Below are 21,744 nucleotides of genomic sequence, written 5' to 3' on the forward strand. Positions count from 1 at the left end.
CTCTCACCGGAGGCGGAGCCGGCTCGGTGTGGCCCGGCCCGGCCCGGCGGGAGGCGGCGGAGCGGCGGCGGCTGAGGGGAGCGCGGGGCCGGCCGCGGGCTGAGGCGCTGCGGAGGGAGCCTGGCTCCGCCGGCGGGGCGAGGGGTGAGGAAGCGGAGGCGGGGGCTTTGGTCCCGCTGCGTGCGAGGGGCTCGTTAGCAGCCCTGGGGGGCGGCCTGCGTGTGGTACCTGCCCGGGGAGGGGGCTGGGGGTGCGTTTGGTAGGGGATGGAGCTTCTCGAGGGTTAAAAGCGGATTTTTTTTGCTGTTTAGATGCTGTACGCTTGCCGCGGGAACCAGTGAAAAGATATAATTAGAAATAGGATTAAGTATTAGGGCCTGAGACCGTCTGTGAGGTTAACTGGCAAATCCCTGCCAGGGCATATTTCAAGTCTGTAAGTACACTGTAAAAGTGTACACTTTCTGAGAGCTGAAAACCCCAAAATACGAGCGTTCAAAAGTACATTTAAATTATTTTGGGTGTCTTAGTGACATCCTCCAAAAATAAGTGGTACAATTTGCGTTAATAAAGTATATTGATAATCACAAAATCAGAAAGATCAGGTTCGAAACATTGCTAGATTGCAGGTTAAAGCGTTAAATTGCAAGTTAAAGTGCAAGTTAGTGTTAAATTAGGCAGTTGAGAATAGAAAATTATGTGATCTTTGAGTAATAAAATTTGCAAATGTGCTTTTTAAGTTGCTGTGAGTTGACTGCTTTTTATAAACGTCCAAATAGCTTAGTTATCTAGATGCTGTGTTAGGTAGCTGAGGTCAAACTTAGGAGGAAAGACTGAGGATGTTACATTGAAATATCTGTGTAAATATGAATCTTGGGTGCTTAGATGAATAGTTCGCCAATTATAGAAGTGCAGAGGTAATTGACAGACACAGCGATTATATAACCAGGTTTAGGCACGTGGAATTACTCAAAACTATAAAGATTACGACCGCTGCGCTGATACATCATGCAATAATTGAGCTGGATTTTATGTGTTACTCATGGTAACTTTACTGAAATGTTTACTTAGTTTTCAGCAAGGAAGTTTTTAATTGCATCTAGAGGTAAAAGGACTCTGAACAACCAACCTAGACAATAGGAGGAAAGAATTGATATTGCATATGTAGTCTTGATTGGACTAAAACACTGTTAACACAAACTGGCACAGTGGCTGGATCAGCTGTGCATGTCCTGGGCATCAGGTTAGAGTGTTCTAGTCAGAGCTGAGCAGATAGCTTATCCGGTGAAGATATGCACAGAAAATGTAGTGTATTTTGGAAGTCCAGGGTTGGTGTGCAGTGAACCCAGGCTGTATTAGTTGCAGTTTTCATTGTCTGTGTCATAGCTATGGCCTCCTGACTTCCTAAGATGATCCTGATGGCACTCAGAATTTGCTTCTCTGTACATAGAATGCAGGTTATTTTCTATGAAATCCAGCAAATATGGGGAGTAGAATAATACAGTATACACTTCTTAAAAATATATTTTTGCCTTTCTTAAAATCATGTAATCTTCATAAGATCTATTAATATAGATTGTTCTCATTTCGCTACTGGGCATTGTTTTTGATAATGTGATTATTTTTCTGTCTCTATGTTTACTTCATGTGTTTTAATACTGCGCTCCTTAATTTATAATAGTTTTCAATGCCAGAAGAACAAAGTCAAACTACAATGGCAGTTGATGAACTTCAAGCCATAATACAAAGATGTGTAAGTACTTTTCTCTTCATAAACCTGACAAATGTAAGCAGTTCAAGTTTTTCTTTGTGACTGCAAAACACAAGACATTCATTAGCAGATCTCCTCATTGGGCAGCTAGGTTCAGTCTCCATGTTTCATTGACTTCTGCGTGGTGCTTATCCCAAGTTCTGCCTCCCAGAGAAAGAAGTGTTCTTATTTCTCTCAACGGTACCTGTCTGAGGGAACAAATCACCAGGAGGCTGCTATAGAAAATACATCTTCTATATATTGTGCTGTAGTTTAGAGTTAGAAAATGCTACTGAAATACTGCTTTGTCTTCTGTGGTAGCTCTTGGTAACTCCTTTTAATATGTAAAGGATGTTAGTAAGAAATGATAAGTTACAGTGACAGTACATCTAGTTTTGAAATGAAAATTTGGATTTACCTATTTTTCATTTGATTTTTATAAATATGGAGTTAAGCATGTATATTTTCTTTCTAGCAAATTCTGGAAGAATCTGATTTCAGAGGAGAAGATTTTAATCTGTTTCAGGTAGCAGGTCAGAAATGTTTAGAAGATGGATATGCTGCTCAGTTGTTAGAAGTAATTCAAAATGAGAAAAACAAGGTGAGTTGAAGTTTGCACTATATATTAGTTTAAGCACACTTATAGATAAAACTATTAAAAAGGGAAAGCTACTTTCATTGTGGAGCATTTGAACAGTTAATCAGTTGCTATCCGTTAAGTGCATGTTCTTGTGCAACTTCAGGTAGTTTACAGAAGTCAAGTCACGGTAATTTAAGAAAACCATTAATAACTACTTTCTAGTGAGTTAAGGAAATAGAAAAGAGATGCCGAAAACATAACTACAAGAAAATGCCCTTGGCCCTCTGTTGCAGGACAGAATTTCAGATGAGGCACTGAATGGCATTTTCTTCATGGCAGCCTGCATGGTGCTGCTTTAGCTTTGTGGCCAAGACAGAGTTGATAACACACTGGTGTCACAGCTGTTACTGAGCAGCGCATGCACAGCATCAAGGCCTTTTCTACTTTTCACTCTGCCCCCTTGGCAAACAGACTGGGAGGTTGCAAGAGGTTGGAAGGGGATGCAGCTGGGACAGCTGACCCTATTTGATCAAAGGTATTATCTGGTATTTCATACCAGATAATATCATGCTCCCCAGTGAAAAGGGGGGCAGTCTTCCCAAGGTAGCTGTTGCTCAGAGACTGGCTGGGCATTGGTGATGGAATTTTTGCCCAGTGTTACTGGGGGTCCCCATCTAGTCACGAATTCTGTGAGTTTGGTGTAACAATTGAAAATCCTGATCCCCTCACTTTAAACGTATTTTTTCTAAACTTTCTTTCTCTGCTTTTCTTAATCCAACAAAACCCCTCTACCTAGTCCTGTTTGACATTTATTGCCATGTAAATTCTTGGAACTATATACGTGTTAGAAATAATACATTAAAGAAAGCTAGACAAAATATGAACCTATAATGATTAGATATGGGGAGAGAATACGATGTATGTCAAGTACAAAACTTTATAGTAATAGATGTTATGTTTCCAATGACGTTATTATGGTATTGGTTGCAACCAGGACATTGATCTGTTGTCTTTTTTTGACCTTCATATATACAATTTTTCTGTGTTTAGAAGATGTCAGGTTTTTGTTTATTGTCTGAAAATCTGTTTTGTAGGTTATCATCAAGAATATGGGTTGGAATCTCATTTCTCCTCTTGTTAGGTGCATTTTAGCATATAAACAGGAAGATGATAAGCAAGAACACTGCCTGAAGATACTAGATCAGTTGGTACAGGTATGGCTTTGAAATACATAGTTATAATAAAATAATTATAGGGAAGGGAAAGGGAGATGTCCTTTTCTACTTCTGATTTCCAAAAAAAAACAGGGCATGAATACTTCTGTGTTCTTTTGCCCATTCCGCATAACTTTTAAGCTCACAGGCCAGTTTTACCTGAAGTAGACAAAGGATTAGCATTCTCAGAAGTATTCAACCTTTTAACAAATTTGGAGAATTTATTAACTAGACAAAGCATAGAGACAGAGAATTACTCAGGAAAAAGTAGCTAGGCCCCATCTGATACAAAGTTTTTAATGGCCAGCTTCTACAGTCAGTGTAGCCACAGCAGCGCTGCCTCTTGTCTTCAGCAGTTGCAGTATGACAGTGAGTATCTGCTGATTCTGGGGGATTAACAGGGAAATAACATTTATTCTATTGGAAATCAGTTCCCTTTCGTTCACCACTTAGAGAACAACTTGCAAATTGAGTGGAATTCACACTGAAGTTTTTATTTTCTCTCTGCTCGTAAGGAATTTCTTGCTATGGTACTGTGAGATGTTGATAGAACGTAGAAATCAAGTTATGTGCTATGTTTTAGCTTACATGAAAGTGTACTTGCATATACATGTTACAGAAGACATTAACTTTAGGGAAATACTTATTGTTTCATATTTATTTCCTTAAAGATTATTTTGGATGTTATGATCTGCTTTCTTAATGTTCAGGAACTTCTGAATTGCAGTTTGTTTTGTGGTATGTGTGTGTGTGTGCAGTTTGTTTGTGGTGTGTGTGTTTGTTTGTTTGTTTTTTTTAATATTTTATGACCATAGTGGTTAAAACATGTATGTTGTTCCTCTCTTGCAGCTGTGCAATCCGAAGGAACTTTTTCTGGGTTTACTTGAACAGATAGAGCAGACGTCGGGAGAGCAAGTGTGCCCAACTGTCATGCTACTACTTCAGCCTTTGCAGACAGGTAACATTCACTTGCTCATGTGGTTTCTGAAGAAAAAAAATATCTTATTTATCAAATTAGTTTAACCTTTGCTAGAATAGTTTCAGAATATTGCTGTCCTGATAGTCTTTACAGGTTTTTTTTATATTCTGGAAAATATAAAAGGGGAATTTTTCAGTAATTAACTTTTAAAACATACATTTCCATATTTTTATGGTATAAAGCTTATATTTGTAATTGAAGCAATTGAAATGTTTGAGATGAAAGACACATTCTTCTGATTTGCATAAAAAGATGAAAAGCGTTGGTTTTGCATACCAACTAAATAGTTAACATGACTGTGCTACAGAGAAAGGAAGAATGTGTGGAAATGTGGGACTGCTTTATTACGTCATTTTCAGCTATATGGTCATGCTAACTACAGTGTGTTAGACTAGCTGGTGATATTGTTTAGTCATGCTGTACTTAGTCATATGAGTTCAGATATTAGTCTCTTTCCTCCCCTGAAACAAAAGGCTTTGTTATGCAGTCACATTGTTTTTCTTCACACTTTCTTCCTGCAAGTAATAACTTAATGTCTCAAAATGTTCTCTTTGTTTCAGTGCTTTTGAAACTTCAGAACAAAAAGGCCTACTCGGTGGGCTTATCTTTGGCTATGATTATGAATCAGCTTACTCCTTTGCCTGTGCCTTATACAAAACAACAAATACAGGAAGATAAACTTGGTCTCTGCCGATGTTGTAATGCAGTGGTGGACTTTGCTAAACCTTTTGTGAATGAAGTTGTGAAAAACATGGAAAAGTCATCAGAATACAATGACATGGAGCTGAAAGAAGAATTATTAAAGTTGTGAGCACTTTTTGTCAACTTATTGTGTTCTATAAAGTAACAAGATGAACAGTAGGCATTTATTGCATAGGCAGTAAATAAATCATCTTATTAGTGTTTTTATAGTGCTGTCACCATATAAACCAATGCTGTATTTCAAAAATGGAAAAAAAAAAAACCTTTACATTTTTATGAAGTGAGAGAAGAAAGGCAAAAATCATTTTTTTTAGTACAAGGAAATGGTAAAGAAATGTTAGTCTCTGTGATACAGAGCTAATTTGGTGGTCTGTGTTTCTACTCAAAGGTGTAACTGAGGATAATCATATTTTAAAGGCTAGTTCTAAGGAATGCTTCTCTGAGAAACATTCTTATTTTCATTCTTGGAATATTGGGAATAGCAGCAGCTAATATGAGTGTAGACTTTGCTGTTGGTCATTAATGACATTAGTATAGTCTCTATTTGTGACCTTATTGATGATTTTATGTTTCAACCCTTCTTATTTCAGCTGTATGAAAAGCCTGAAATACCCATTATTGACCGCTCAGCTTGAACAGCTTGAAGGCATTGAAGAACATCCCTTCAGGCATTTTGCAACTGAAATTATAGTAAGTGTAGTCAAAATGAATTATAGTGTTTGCAAAAGCAGTCTTATGGTTCAGGATTCCCAAGAATTAGTTGTGGAGCTCATTTTGCTTCTGGTACTGGTGTGTGATGGCTTACCAGGTCCTGTAAGATAATGCAGGTAGATAAAGGTTTGGAATAGTTAAAGGTATTAGAAATTATAAATCTTGCAGACACAGTTTTGCTCCTTGATAAGCCACTTTGGACTGTTTGATAAGCCAATTTGTCTGAATCAGCAGTTGCTACTTTGTTGTAACTGATTCTTTTTCTTGGTGATGTATTGTTTTTAATTTTTTGAAATATCTAAAGGATTGTTTATGTTGCAGTATTAGATGAAAGTAAAAATCCAAGTATTAATCCAAGTTTTGCACACAGAGAAATCTCTAATGTGCCTAAAGTGCTGCCTGTTAAGAAATGTAAGTTGATTCTTGACTGCTGCTGATGCTATAGTTGGAAATTCAGTGTGAACATGCCCACTCCATGCTACCAATGCTGTTACTCTGGTTTTGAATGTTTTGCCTAGCATCTCTGTTTTATTAGAGCAAGATTATGTTGTTTCAATAGCTATGGATACACTTGTTTCTCATCTTTATTCTTTCATGGAATTGTTACTAAGGTTGAGCTTTGGAATTTTTTCTACCTTGTTTGGTTAGACCAGGAAAACTCACAAGTCAAATACAGAAGAGAAAAAGTTGAAGAACGCATGGAGGGAAATGGAAGTTTTACAAAAGGTAGAATAAGAGGGGTGAAGCTGACTGAGGAACTGAGGAAATCCAACTACCTGAGGAAGAAGGCTGAAACTATGTGAACTATGAACCAGGGAGTTAGAAAAGAGGCAGCTTTTTATACGGGGAGGAACTAGTCCTGAAAAAGTGGAGAGACTGGGTCAGGTTGTCATTTTGTGGGGAGGGAATGGCATGAGAAGGTGTGATAGATCTCTAAAGACTGGGAGCCAACTGGGATGAGGAAAGCATATATAAATACATGTATGTGTTTGCATGCACACCAAGGAAGTCGGGAAGTTGCCATGTGATACAATTGTTTCTTCTCCAATTTGTTTTTAAAAATAAAAATTTATGCACACAAAATTTTATTAAGATTGTAAAGTGAAGCACACTAAGCAGTTAGCCAAACTTCTGGTTGTTTTCCACCATAACTGGGTTTTCTATTGTGATCACATCAACTTTTTTCCACAGCAAGTCTCGATCACCATAGGATAGAACTGCTATGTGGATCAGTCAGGGTTGTGCAATGCAAGAGAATCTGTCTGTGAGATCTTTGCTTCTTTTATTGCAGAATTTTAAGATGTGCAGTGATGGAGGCAGGGATTACCAGAAGATCATCTAATAGTTAATATAGTTGAAGTCTACTCTGAAAAACGATCTTTTATCCCTGCCTCTCCTGTTGGGCATAGTCTGAAACCATGTTTATTACACTAATTATGAATTACCTTTTCTTCATTTTCTCAAGAAATTCACTTCTGATGTTTGTGGAATTGGGTAATGAGAGCTGCAGCTAAGGTCAGTAATGACATACTTTGACTATGTGACATTTTGTATAATCCTAATTCTCCAAAATGTCAGATCCTGGATGTTTGGTATGGATAACTCTGGAAGAATGAGTTAACCCTGATCTCTCTGCCTCTTCATAATCCATACAATAAGAATTACAAAAATGTGTGGAAAAAAGCACTTAATATTTGTGAAGTACTCAGGTGTCATTGTGTAGTGAATTGCTGGAAAGAAAGGCCATACAAAATGATTCTAACTTTAAAACAGGGCTTGCCTTTAGTAGGTGAACATTGCATTGCATATGACCAGTGATCAAAAAGCAATACTAAGTGAATGTTCAGTGAAAAACACATGGGTCCTGTGGCATAATGTGATCATGAAGCTATTATTCATAGCTTTTGTGGATAATGGAGCCAAATTGGGTTTTGCAGGGTGACTTTAATTTTGTCTTTTGCTAACTTTTGAGTGCTTGACTTTGCTATCTTAGTAACATTCTTCTGACAGTGGTTATTTTTCCTGGAAGGCTTTTTTTGTGTATGTATGTATCATAAATATTCACAATATATGTCTAGTAACTTATACATATACTACATAAGAGCTTTTACTGCAAATACAGCTTACGCTTTTAAAAGTATTTGGTATGCAGTTTTCTAAAGGCAACTGAATGAAATCTAACTTTCTTTTTTAGGACATTTTGCAGGATATAAGGGAATTGATGCCACTAGTATTTATACATCATAAAGGCAGAAGATCATACTGGGAGAATCAGGAGTTTGAGGACATAGAGCGAAAGAATTCTGCAGATTCTTTGGCATGTCTGTCATATCTGATGTTTGTTCAGCATTTCGGTATCAATTGCTTTCCAATGGTATTTAGGTAAGAGCTATTCTTAGTGAGGACTTACTGTAAGTTTGTACTTTGAAGTTTGTTTCTGAGCAGAAGAAAACATTTTATTTTGAATAACTTTAATGAAAGCTGTGGATTTCCCTAGTATTTATTTTTTTGCTAACATTTATCATTTATGTAGCTTAAGAACGTACTTCAGTCTTTCAGATTACTTTATTACTGCTTAATTGTAGATGAGCTGACCTTTTAAAGAAACTGATAGGATTTGTCTCATTCTGAAAATGAACATATATGAAAACTTCAATTATTTATAGGCAGATGTAAACTGCAAATTATGAACAGAAATTTGACTTACTGCTGTATGTCTATTTCAAAATTATGAATTTTGTAAAGATAATTTTGTAGATTTTTCAAAAGAGACTAAATCAGTCAAATACATTAACTGTAACAATGTATGTGTCTTTATGCAGTTTAATATAAACCTAACTTTCTCTTCTAGTCCATCATACCTTCTGCAATGCAATATGACACATATTGAAGTGCTGCTGAATAGGTAGGTTATGTGGTATTTGGATTTCTAGATAATGTGTGTCATGTGTTTGTCCTATGGTTTATTTCTAATCTTTTATTGTAATTCATATAAATGAAAACCAAATAAATTCAGATAGGTTTTTAAGTCTCAAGGTTAAAATGGCAAGCTCCACGATAAGATAGCCTTCTCTTTTTCTAAGAGTTATAAAAAGTTGCCTAAAACATTCATTTATTGTTTTGAGAAACTTTATTCTGAAAATGCAACATTAAGGCCATTTATACCCATGAAGAGTATTTAGAATGTATACTTATTTGTAACTGTAACAGTTTACTACTAACAGAGACTATGATGATAGTACTTACTTGAATGTATTGCGGTATGATACGCAATCTAATTAGAAGTTATGCTTTCTAGAGGAAACCAGACTTTCTGCATATTGTGTTTATTTTGTCTTCCGTAAGAAGCAGCGTTGACCAAACAATTTCTAGCATTGCTGTAGGAGGGAAGTTTCTTATTATCACTGCTTATCATTTTGTGGTAAAATTTAAATGAAATTTCTTGGCCTCTTCCAAGGCCAAGAAAAATCTTAGGATTTGTCATATTTTTCTTTGGCTTGCAGGATTATGCATATGAAATCATCTGTGTGAAGCTTCATTTTTTTATTGATTAATACCTGTGGGATATGAGCTACTGCCTTTGAGCATTTACAGATATTGAGAGGGGGAAAAAGTTGACCCTAAAGAGAAGTGTCCAGTTTGCTACTTTTTATCAGTCAATATATTCTGAAAATCTTTGAGAGATGTTATGAAGGTATTATATTTGGAAAGCAGAATGAAAATTGTTGAGGGCCAAGTTTCTTTTTGACATCTGTTCTACAATTTCATCTGAAATATCATCAGCATCTCTTTAACTTACAACAATTTTCATGTCTTTTTCTTTCTAGAACAGAAGAATCTATGTTATCTAAAGGACTTGTAAGTTTATTTTTTGTTTAATCAAATTTTCATTATTTGAATGCTTACTCTTTCTGATTTGAGAAACAGTAAAACTTCCATTTCCCTTTCTTAGAAAGGTATACAAATAATAGTTCAGATAATATTTTCTTCAGTCTTACAAACATTTAAATTTATTGAACATTACAAACATTCACATACCTTTAAGTTATGATTACCACTTAAATTTGTAGCTCCTAGGAGCTTTGGATATGCAAAAGAGGATTTATGGTAAAGGCAGTTGTAGCCATGAAATGTGAAACGTGTACATATACAGGACATTAATTTATAAGGTGTTGGTAGTTGTTTTTTGTTTGTTTGCCTCTTTTTTTTTTTTCTTTCTCACTCACAGGACCTGTTTGAGAGCTGTTTATTGAGGATGGAAGATAATAGCCTTAGCCATCAGTATTTAGAATTCAGAGATTTTATTAACGTGCCTCAGGTAATAAGAAGCAATGTACAGAAGTCTCTGTAGTTGATTATAAATAATACCTACCAGTTTTCTACGTGTTTGAGAGCGAATATACTACTGAACTTGAATACAATTGTGTTGTCAAATTGAAACCTGTAGTGTCATGCTATACAGAATTGTTTGTCTTCTATGTGCAGCAGTATGAAGTTACTGTGACAACTAAAATACACTAAGTGCGTGTACAGGTCACCGAGGCAGCTAGGCACTGATCCTAGCTGAAAGAGAGCACTTGCTAATTTTTGCTTCTTCCTTGGAAGTGTGTTGCTTGATCGCATTCTTATTTGGACACAGTTGTTAGTGGACTGAGTTTTTTTTGGTTGTTTTTGTTTGTTTGTTTGTTAATACCTTGAACAGATTTTATTCAGTGTGAGGTAGTCTAATAATCTGCATGTAATTACAATTCATGTTTTTTTTTTTTTTTTTTTGTCCAACTGCAGGATTTGGTGAAAGTTATGACCCTTTGTCCCATAGAGTACCTGGTATGTAACAGAACACACAGAATGAATTATGTGATTTTTTTTGTTTAAATTAGAAAATTATCAGATAACTTTTTATTATTATTTTTAGAGAAAGAAGAGTTTAAATATGTTGCAGTTGTTCATAGACAAATTTGATGCAGAAGGAAAGTACACGTTATTCAGGTATGCATTCAAATGAATGTAGATTGCGTAATATAAGCCTTGTTGCAACTTAATTGCTTAGAAACTCAGTCAGAAATAATTTTTATTAATCTGGTAAGCCACACTGTGTTCACTATGTTAAATTGTGGATAAATAATGAATTTCAGTTGCCTTTCACAAAACCATCTATCTTATATAACCCAGTGTATAACAGTTGGATATTTTCTTTTTCTGAGGTAGAAGTCCCACTTAGTAAATAAGGCCATAATATCATCCAAGTCTTGAGCTAACTATAGGCAGCTTTTAAATGATAATATCTTTATTTTTGTTTGAAGGTGTTTACTGAAGACAAGCAACCACGCTGGTGTACAGGGATACATTATTCAAAAAATAAAAGATCAGATTCACTTATCATTAACGGTAAGCCTATTGCCTTTAAAAAAAAACAAAAACAACAAATTGTCATCTCAAATGTTGAGCAAATACATGTAACTTAAGATTTGAGTGATGCATTTAAAACAAAAACAGAAACAAACAACTATACATTGAAAAGAAACATAAGATTGGGAAATAATTAAAAAATACTGATTTGGCTTTTTTCTGTGTATGTATTTTTACATTATAATTTTACATATATGCAGTTTTAATTACACAATTTACAGTATTTTACAGGTTATTACTACCTTCTCTGTGCTTGAAAAGCATAGTCCTTAAGGGGGAGCTGCTTGGTATTTTTTTTATTCTCGCATTTCCTGAATATAATTCAAATCATAGAATCATAGAATATCCTGAGTTGGAAGGGACCCTTAAGGATCATCAAGTCCAACTCTTGACACCGCACAGGTCTACCCAAAAGTTCAGACCATGTGACTAAGTGCACAGTCCAATCTCTTTTTAAATTCAGACAGGCTCGGTGCAGTGACCACTTCCCTGGGGAGCCTGTTCCAGCGTGCAACCACCCTCTCTGTGAAGAACCCCCTCCTGATGTCAAGCCTAAATTTCCCCTGCCTCAGCTTAACCCCGTTCCCGCGGGTCCTGTCACTGGTGTTAATGGAGAAAAGGTCTCCTGCCTCTCGACACCCCCTTACGAGGAAGTTGTAGACTGCGATGAGGTCTCCCCTCAGCCTCCTCTTCTCCAGGCTGAACAGGCCCAGTGCCCTCAGCCGTTCCTCGTACGTCTTCCCCTCCAGGCCTTTCACCATCTTCGTAGCCCTCCTCTGGACACTCTCCAACAGTTTCATGTCCTTTTTATACTGTGGTGCCCAGAACTGCACACAGTACTCGAGGTGAGGCCGCACCAGCGCAGAGTAGAGCGGGACAATCACCTCCCTCGACCTACTAGCGATGCCGTGCTTGATGCACCCCAGGACACGGTTGGCCCTCCTGGCTGCCAGGGCACACTGCTGGCTCATATTCAACTTGCTGTCTACCACGACCCCCAGATCCCTCTCTTCTAGGCTGCTCTCCAGCGTCTCATCGCCCAGTCTGTACGTGCAGCCAGGGTTTCCCCGTCCCAGGTGCAGGACCTGGCACTTGCTCTTATTGAACTTCATGCGGTTGGTGATCGCCCAGCTCTCCAACCTATCCAGATCCCTCTGCAAGGCCTTTCCACCCTCATTTGAGTCCACAACTCCTCCAAGTTTGGTGTCATCAGCAAACTTGCTCAAAATACCTTCTATTCCTACATCCAGATCGTTTATAAAAATATTGAAAAGTACCGGCCCTAAAATGGAGCCTTGAGGGACCCCACTGGTGACCGCCCGCCAGCCTGACGCAGCCCCATTTACCATAACCCTTTGGGCCCTGCCCGTTAGCCAATTGCTCACCCATCGTATGATGTTTTTATTTAGCTGTATGGTGGACATTTTGTCCAGTAGGATCCTATGGGAAACCGTGTCAAAAGCCTTGCTGAAGTCCAAAAAAATCACATCAGCTGGTTTCCCTTGGTCCACCATACGGGTGATCTTATCATAAAAGGAAATCAGGTTAGTTAGGCAGGACCTACCCTTCACAAACCCATGCTGGCTGGGACCAATGACTGCTTTGTCCCTCAGGTGCGCCTCAATAAGTTCAAGAACCATCTTCTCCATGATTTTACCAGGCACTGACGTGAGACTGACAGGCCTGTAATTGCTAGGGTCTTCTTTCTGACCCTTCTTGAAAATCGGCACATTTGCCAGCTTCCAGTCTACCGGGACCTCTCCAAATTCCCAGGATCGTTGAAAAATAATTGAGAGAGGTTCCGCAATGACGTCCGCCAGCTCTTTCAGCACCCGGGGATGAATCCCATCCAGACCCATGGACTTGTAGGGATCCAGGTGGAGTAGCAAATCCCGCACATGTTCAGGGTCGGTTGGGAGTTTGTCATCCCCACCGTCCCGGTCCTCCAGCTCAGGGCACCCTGGGTCCCGAAGCCCATCATCGGCATTGAAGACAGAGGCAAAGAAGGCATTAAGCGTCTCTGCTTTGCCTATGTCATTGTCTGTGAGGAGACCTTCCCTATCAAGGAGCGGCCCCAAATACTACAGTCTAGACTATTGATTTTTCTCTTGGGTTTTATTATGACAGTCAGCATTATATTATGAGTGCTTCACAATGTTATACTCATCAGAAAGGGTTGAGCCAGATCAAAGCCATTTAAATCTCATATTTTATGATAATTTATACCAGGAAATTGGAAAACTTAATAAATAAATGATTATCCCTTTTTTTTTTCTTGTTTTTTTTTTTTTTTTCTTTTCTTGTCTTCTCCCCTTTTTACTTCTTAAGGCCTTTTTCAAAGCAGATTTCATCTGAAAGGTCTTCATTTTGTCAAATAGGACAACATAGTAAACTTGCACGTATTTCATGCTAGCGTTTATGAAGTGTAACACAATTATAATATAAGGGCACAACCGTGTTAGAGAACAGGGAATTACTATTTATCAGATCATAGTCTGTCCTGTATATGGAACCAGCAGGGGGTGAAGAAATTAATACTATGAAAATTCTCCCAAAAGAAGCTTGCACTAAAATTGAATAGGTAAAATACATTCTGAATTTTTTTTACTGCTGAATTTGTTGCCTGTGCAGCTTCAGAATTCTGTCAATACAGAACTGCTGTGTAGAACAAGCTGTCTAAAAGTCTAATAATTTTAAAATTTTATCATACGGATTTGAATATTCTATATTCGTTGCAAATAATTTTGCTATAGACATCATGAAATAAGTGGATAACATTTTTTACTGCCTAGGTAGTCTTTATCTTTTTAGGTTTCTCATCTGATCTAACTTAATGCTGACAGGTACCCTTCTTGTCTCATCTAATATCCGTATACAGATAGAGAAGATTATGAAAAGACTAATTTATATACTTTGATCACATGTAGTAATTAGAAAATATTTCCTCTGGCATTTAATTTGTGTATTTATTAGCTTTCCATTTTCCCCAAATTATTCTTGTTAATCATAAAAATATCCTGAGTTGGAAGGGACCCACAAGGATCATTGAGTCCAGCTCCTGGCTCCACAGAGGGCCACCCAAGAAACATATTTCTGAGGGTGAAGCCCAAATACTTTTTGAACTCCACCAGCCTTGATGCTTTCCTGGGGAGCCCGTTGTAGTGTCCAACTACCTTCTCAGTGAAGAACACCCAGCCTGACCCTCCCCTGTCCCAGCTCCATGCCATTTGCTCGGATCCTGTTGCTGAGAGCAGAGCTCCCCAGAAAGCAGAGCTTAGTGCCTGCCTCTCTTCTCCCCTTGTGAAGAAGCTGCAGGCTGCCACAAGACCTCCCCTCAGCTTCCTCTGCTGTGAGCTGACGAAACTGAGTGACCTCAGTTGCTCCTCATATGTCTTCCCTTTTAGACCCTTTGCCATTATATTGTTTATGTTAAATTATTTAAGATTTATTTATCTTTATTTAAGATTTAAATTTTGTACTCAGATAAACTTTCTGTATCATTTTTCAGAAGGCACATGACAACGTCTGGTTTACAGGACATCACCTGATCTCCCTTCTAGATTTAGTGCTTTTCCTTCCTGAAGGCGCTGAGACAGATCTTCTCCAAAACTCAGATAGGTGAGTTGTAGTTACAATTAGAGGCTTTTCTCTTTTTTGGTTTGTTTGTTTGTTTGTTTTTGTTTGTTTTTAACTGCTTAAAAAAAAAGTCAGACTACCTTACTACATAATTAATGAAGTGACAACATCAAAGTATTTTAGATTTATTTTGAAACAGAGGTGCAAATGATCATTTATCATCATTTCAACTAACTGTGCATAGAAGAATGTTACAGTGCTCTTATATTGGTGTTAACAATAAGAAGTGAATTCTTCCTGCACTCCTCAAAAATATAAGGCCTTATGTCAGACTACAGAATTAATTGGTAAAGCATTATTCCTTCAGGAATGCATGGTTTGTCATTTTTCTGTGGAAACAGAAGAATAACATCAGCAACTGGCAGAACAGAAGAAATGTGGTGTGTTGCCTTACTTGATACAGGGGTATAAAAATGATCTGATGTAACTTACAGCACGCAGCCTTGTCAAGGTTCTTGCACAGATTTCTGCTGAGAGCCCTGTGTGTCATGAGTTTCCGCTCAGATACAGAGGTATCTCAACAATACTTGCATTAAATAATATACAAATAATTGGAAATGCCTCTGAAAATCTCCTGTACAGGACAAGTTGCTTCCTATGTGATGAATAAAAATTGAGCTTGTAAATCCGCAGGATGATGGTGTCCAGATGGACACAACTGCTTAAAAACCCAGATGTAAAATCCGTACTTGGAGACAGTGCTACTGTTTATCTGGAAAAAAAACAATATTTTTTTGCTAAAAGAAAAAAAAAAGAGTAAAACAAAAGCGAAATACACATTTAAAAAGCATACGAAAGTAAAAAAATCAATACAGTAAGAAAGAAAACTGCTAGACTAGTTTCAAATCAGCTGTGGATCTCAGCGGTGATATATATTAGAAATTCTGTAATATAGTTCTCTCTTTTCAGAAAACTCTTTTCCTCGCAATCACTGACCTTGTCTAATCTACTGCTGGTTTTAATCTTACTTGTAAAGTGTCAGCTTCTGTTGTAACAGGGAAGTGCACACTGGTGCTCTCGATTAAGCTATATTACTCAACAGAGAAGTGGTTTCATGTTGTACAAAGGGATATTTTTAGGATGCCTGGCTAATGGGCAATTTAAGTTATCAGCCCTGTAATAAATGTCTGCACTTTAAATGATCAGTAGTGTTTCTCATTCACAGGATTATGGCATCACTAAATCTGCTGAGATACTTAGTCATTAAGGATTGTGAAAGTGAAAATCAAGTAAGTAGTAACTGATTTGAAACTGACTGATTTCTGATTAGCAGAGGACTGAGAATTTCCTCAAGTCAAAAACATGTTTTTTGCATTTTTCTCCCAAATGCTCAGCAATCCAGAAGTGATATTTTACTTGGCTGTATTTAGAAATGTACAATTTATTATTTTATCCTGATGAAATATGGTTGCATTCATATTTAATTGTTACCATAAACAAGCTAATTCTTTTACTCTGCCTAATGAGATCTGGTCACTATCTAGTATGTCACCATAAAATAACATCCCTATCAAGGATTCCCATAAGAAAAAAAAAAATTAGTCTTGATTATTTATTCACTGATAAGCCCCCAAGTGAATATCTTAATGGATTTCTTTACTAGCCTTTGCAATTCAAAAGATCCCATTTATTCATCTTTAGGTAAAATTTGTTTTCTGTGCGACATGCTTAAAGTTATTAGCATTAAGATTTCTCAGAAAATATTTAATTATCTTATTTAAATAGTTTTTAACTGTGCAAAGATGTATTCTGTATTTACATATTAACAGCTTCTCTGGGTATTAACATAGAAAAACGTTTTGTCTGTGAGATGAAAGGAATTGATAGGCCTGTCCAGGTTTCTGTTCCATTGCTTTATCAGATATAGCCTGTTTTATGCAAAGGCAACTTGCCAGGCTAAACTGCCCACCGATGCAGTTTACCTATGTATTTATTATATCTATATCTTTTTACCTTCATTTCTCCTGTGTGTGGATGTTTGAATGTAGATATTTCAGGAATACTCTGTATATACTTCACAGTATGTTTTAAATGAAACTGCCCTTATGTATTTTATCCATATAATGTTATGCTGCCTCACTTTTAACTGGGATTTTATTGCTTTGTAATACCTACATCTTTCTTCTCTGTTTTGTTTACCTCTTTTCTGTCTGAAGCAGTCAGTTATATCTGTTAGTAAATCAGTGCTGTTTGTTATTCAAGTGCTGTTTGGCTTTTCAAGGTAGTATATTAGGATGAATTTTTGTCTTTTTTATGTGTGTAGTCACTCCTGTTCATCTGCAGATGAGGCACGTGTGTTTCAGGGTAGTCAGAAATTTTAATTTTCACAGCTGGGTTGATATTCAGACTTCATATTCCTGCAGATGATTTATAAATGCTCTGACTTTCATTGTGTCACTACAGCATTGAAGAGCCAGTGGAATTATGTGTGGTTTAGTTTTCTGATTACATTCTGTTACCAAATGACTACTTACTCTAATAATAATTGCAACTTCTCTTGACTCCTTTCAAATCATTATGTTCCAATGTTCCTTTAACTTATGCAATTCAGTAGCTTTTTATCTGCTATATCTTGCAGTATATCACCTATCTCCTTAGTACTAAGTGTTTTCATTTTGCGTTAAAATACTTCTTAAAATTAGTGACAGTGTAAAGATAAATTACTTTTCAGTTTTAAAGTACAGTAAAGCCTTTCCTGACATCAACAAGCAGTATAATAGCCAGACAAATAATTCCAACCAGCAGATATGTATACTAAGATATTTTGTTGTTTATCACCCAGTTCCTCTACTTTCTTTATGGTTTGGAGTAATTGACTTTGGCATCTCTTTTTCTGCTTTTAAAATACAGAAAAAATTCGGATCCACTTTTAGAGCACTTGTGAGTTCTATGAATACCAGCTTCTTAAGTGCCTAATGATGTTATTTAAATAGAATGATAATATCATGATTGGTAGTGATTACTAAAACAGTTTTAAAAATGAACAGTAAAAATAGCTTTCAATTGGTACATTTCTGATTTATTATTTTATTAGTTAGCATTGATAGACTGTAGACTCAGATTTATGGTGTAATTTCAATTTAAGTACTCATTATGGCCTACTCTATTTCATGTAAATGCGTAGCTTTGTAAGAAAAAAAAAGTTCCTCTTTTATTTTTATTAAAAATCTATGTATAATAGCACACAATTGCTGTAACATTTACGTCTATTGTCTGTCATAAGGAATATCCTTACAGTTTGAGGAGAAAAAAACTTCACTGCTTCTGAAGTTTTCCCTAAAATAAATCTAAGTGCTGCCACTTCTTCTTGACTTCCACCCCCCTCTCCCTTCATACAGCACAAGTGGGATGCAAAGAAAATGCTTCCTTTCATGTCAGTTCGGATGTTTTGATTGCTGTGTAACAAGCACTTTCACTAATCAAGTATAAAAATGAGATTTTTCTGAATAGTTATTTTTTCATTTCAGCACCATTCATGTGGAAGTTATTACTGGTCTTCTTATTTGATTAGTTAACTTTGTGTCACTTAGCGTTCAAATTTGGTGAATTATCCCCTGTAATCAACAATTCTTGATTTAACATCAAGAATTCTTATTTTTTTTCATCTTTACCCTGCCCTTTGATGATACTGCCTGAGGAAAGGAGTCATATAAATAGCTCCTGTATCTAAAGACACAAAGACTGCTTTATTTTTATTTATTTATTTTTTTTCTACAGAAGTTTTGTAACTACAAGCTTAGAAGGTGCCAAAGCAGTGTAGTTTTCCTCTTGTGGCATATAACTTTGAACAGCCTTGCTTTTGAGCATCATTTTGTCCTATCTCTTGCTTCATGAATACCATTTATATACTCCTTTCACCCATCCCAAACTGGGGAGGAGGTTTGTGTGTCATTTCGGCTACAGTGCCTAAGGGCATAAATGAATACAGAGCATAACGATATAATATTTATTTTTTGTGTGATTCACTAGGGATTTTATTAAAATCTTAATGGTAGTAGAACACTGAATGCTTTTTGTGGTTTTATGTATATACACACTTCATATCAAATTTTTTATGTGTGTGTGTATCTATATCTATATCACTATATATATATCACTATATATATCACTCTCTCTCTCTCTCTCTCTATATATATATACATATATATACACACATGTATATAGTGAAGTTAACAAGGAAAAAATGTGTAACTAGATTGTAAAGCTTGGGGGGGCAATGTTACTTGCCGGCAAATTCGGAGTTATCAGCGCAGCAGAACCAGTAACAAGTCTGAACTCTTATTAGTGTGGTTGTATGTGTATAGTAGCAACATTGGTACAGCTTAAAGCAAAATTTGATTCTGCAGTAAGCAAATATCTATTTTTTTTGTATATGTTTTAAGGTAGATTGGAACATGGTGCATGTTTGGTATATGTTCTAAAAACAATAGATAAAAAGACCTTAAAAGTAAGTACATATAGTTCCTATATGCTGGCATAGTGTAATTCACCATGACAGTTCAGAATACAAAGGCTGAAGTAGCAGCATATCTAGTAACACTCCTCCAATGCTTCTTAAACTAATTGCAACAAGAACCTTGTATGTGAGGAGCATGACATTTACCACAGCTTTCATTTGTTATCTCAATATAATGGCAATTTAGGAATGTTAATTCAAATATTTGTGCTATTTTGCCACTGTACCAACATATCAAGCTCCTTTCAGCTTTATTTACAAGAATGAGTTGAAAATGTGCATTTCCATTGCTGTAGTTATTCTTGTACATACTACATTTGCCCCTTTTCTTGACTTCTTCATCCTCTAATTTTCAAAAAATAATTTTGAAAATGCAGGAGAGTAGAAAGAAAGGAGCTTAAATATCTGTCACCATGCTATTCTTCCTTAAGAATAAGTGGTTAAGTCTAAATTCTTTTTTTTTCCTTTCCAGCACAGCAGTGTATGTTATAAAGACTAGTCAAAATTTCTGCTTGAAAACTTAGCGTTGCGATGCTTCAAAAATAATTTCCAATCTTCTCTGTTCTTTTCTTTTTGAATAGACTGGTGTATGGACCATACTTGCTAAGATTGAGAAAAATTTTTTAAAACCACTGCATGTAGGACTCAATATGTCAAAAGCACACTATGAAGCAGAAATAAAGAATAAGAGAGAAAACAGAAGAGGTTAGTTGTTTTCTTCTTAGCTTTGTTCATATTCAGAACCTTTGGAAATCCTTTGGAAACAAAGAATTGGTAACTGATGTATAGATTATATTTTTATTTAACTGTTCATGCTATTCCAGGTTTCAATTAATAATTCAGGAGTTGCTATATGTGATATTAATACTTTTCATGATTAGTCAGAAAAATCTGAACTTGTTTCTCTCTCATCACATTTGTAAACCTTATGGAATCCTGACAGAAATGTCACTTGAAGACATTCAAACCTTGTTCTGCATTTATACTTTTGATTTTAAGGTTAGTCAGGAGCATCTAAATCTCTCTGTGAATATACAGCCCTTAGGTTTCATATTGGGTGTGGAGAGGCTAACAAGAGCAGAAATAATTCACACAGCAAATAGGTACTCTCTTAAAGCCTGAAGGATTACACTGATTTTTATTTTTTTAATCTGACACACAGAATCAGATTCTGCTCAGGGTTAAGCAGATACATCCCACAGGGAATGAGAGCTATAGCTGCTTTAGGCCATTGCAGTGTATGTCTGATCCTCTGTTCCTTTGTGGTCTCCAGTATAATTAAGAGAGCCCAAGGAAATTGCTTCTGCTGCCAGAAAAGTCAGTACAGTCTTTTGCCCCTAGTCTTATCCTCTTGTGTTGTTATAAACTATATAAGTACAAGGCAGAGTGAGGGGATTTTTTCTGAAGGTAACCTGTGGATATCTTTCTAAAGGGAACCTTTCTTTTAAAGAAGAAGCTTCCTAATTCATTTTTGTCTCTTACGTTTCTCTAGCCTTTGACAAAGCAATGAGATCTGAGTTCAGAAGAGAACATCTAACTCATGAAAAATAAACGGTTTAGTCTTTCTCCCCAATGTATAATCTTTGTAAGCATTACATTAAATTTCAAGTACATGATTTGAATGTTGGAATTTTCCTCTTAGTTTTCAAACTATCTTAGTAGTTTTATCAGTGGTAAGTAGTCTGTCAGAAACAGACACCTGAAGCCTTTTCTTATTTAAATAAGCATTTCATGTCTGGATTTGTTGCTTGAAGCTCAAGGATCTCCTGCTATCTCTGAATGTGAAAGTATTAAAAATGTGTCCAAAAACTGACCAGGTTCTGTGTATATATATATGTTTTTTTTCCTTTTAAGGAGAATTTTAGCTACATAAAATTGTTTCAAGTTACAGATATTACCTGTTTAGTAATGTAGTCATAAAGCATATAGTAAGTGCAAAGAGATCATCCAGCTCAACCTGTCCTCTTAAAGTTCAGTACCTTCTCTCCTCACTGTTTTGTCAGTCTTTAGGTGTCTGCTTTTAACAACTGCTGCCTATAAATGCTAATATATTAAATATATATTTTTTGAATATTCTAAAAGTTATGTGGAACAGGAACTTGATCTCTGGTACTTTTTTTCTACAGATGCAAATAATTCTAACACAGTTTGTTCTTTAACTGTCAGCGAGGAAAAGATGCCTGCCATGACTACTGAAATGCAGCTTCAGGTGAGTTGGCAGTTCTTACCAAGCTGTTCAGAAGTATTGAATAGTTTTCAATCTAGAGACAAATGGGCAGGTACAGTAGATAAGAAAATCTTTGTTGTAAT

The 21,744-nt window shown here is 36.4% G+C and overlaps 1 protein-coding gene across 1 annotated transcript in view; it reads left to right on the forward strand.

Annotated features, from left to right (window-relative positions):
• The window catches only part of GLMN (glomulin, FKBP associated protein), a 22,929-nt gene continuing 1,185 nt past the window's right edge, over positions 1 to 21,744 (forward strand). Inside the window, exons 1-18 of the mRNA XM_068690906.1 lie at positions 1 to 144; positions 1,679 to 1,750; positions 2,223 to 2,348; positions 3,422 to 3,541; positions 4,391 to 4,499; positions 5,081 to 5,327; positions 5,813 to 5,912; positions 8,128 to 8,315; positions 8,785 to 8,838; positions 9,761 to 9,791; positions 10,162 to 10,251; positions 10,719 to 10,760; positions 10,849 to 10,922; positions 11,237 to 11,321; positions 14,851 to 14,960; positions 16,144 to 16,207; positions 20,016 to 20,139; positions 21,561 to 21,643. Coding sequence (XP_068547007.1) covers positions 1,685 to 1,750; positions 2,223 to 2,348; positions 3,422 to 3,541; positions 4,391 to 4,499; positions 5,081 to 5,327; positions 5,813 to 5,912; positions 8,128 to 8,315; positions 8,785 to 8,838; positions 9,761 to 9,791; positions 10,162 to 10,251; positions 10,719 to 10,760; positions 10,849 to 10,922; positions 11,237 to 11,321; positions 14,851 to 14,960; positions 16,144 to 16,207; positions 20,016 to 20,139; positions 21,561 to 21,643 — 1,713 coding nt within the window. The 5' untranslated portion in view covers positions 1 to 144; positions 1,679 to 1,684. The remainder of the gene's footprint in view (positions 145 to 1,678; positions 1,751 to 2,222; positions 2,349 to 3,421; positions 3,542 to 4,390; positions 4,500 to 5,080; positions 5,328 to 5,812; positions 5,913 to 8,127; positions 8,316 to 8,784; positions 8,839 to 9,760; positions 9,792 to 10,161; positions 10,252 to 10,718; positions 10,761 to 10,848; positions 10,923 to 11,236; positions 11,322 to 14,850; positions 14,961 to 16,143; positions 16,208 to 20,015; positions 20,140 to 21,560; positions 21,644 to 21,744) is intronic.

The sequence above is a fragment of the Anas acuta genome, chromosome 8 (genome assembly GCF_963932015.1).
Source record: "Anas acuta chromosome 8, bAnaAcu1.1, whole genome shotgun sequence".
In the NCBI taxonomy this organism is placed as follows: domain Eukaryota; kingdom Metazoa; phylum Chordata; class Aves; order Anseriformes; family Anatidae; genus Anas; species Anas acuta.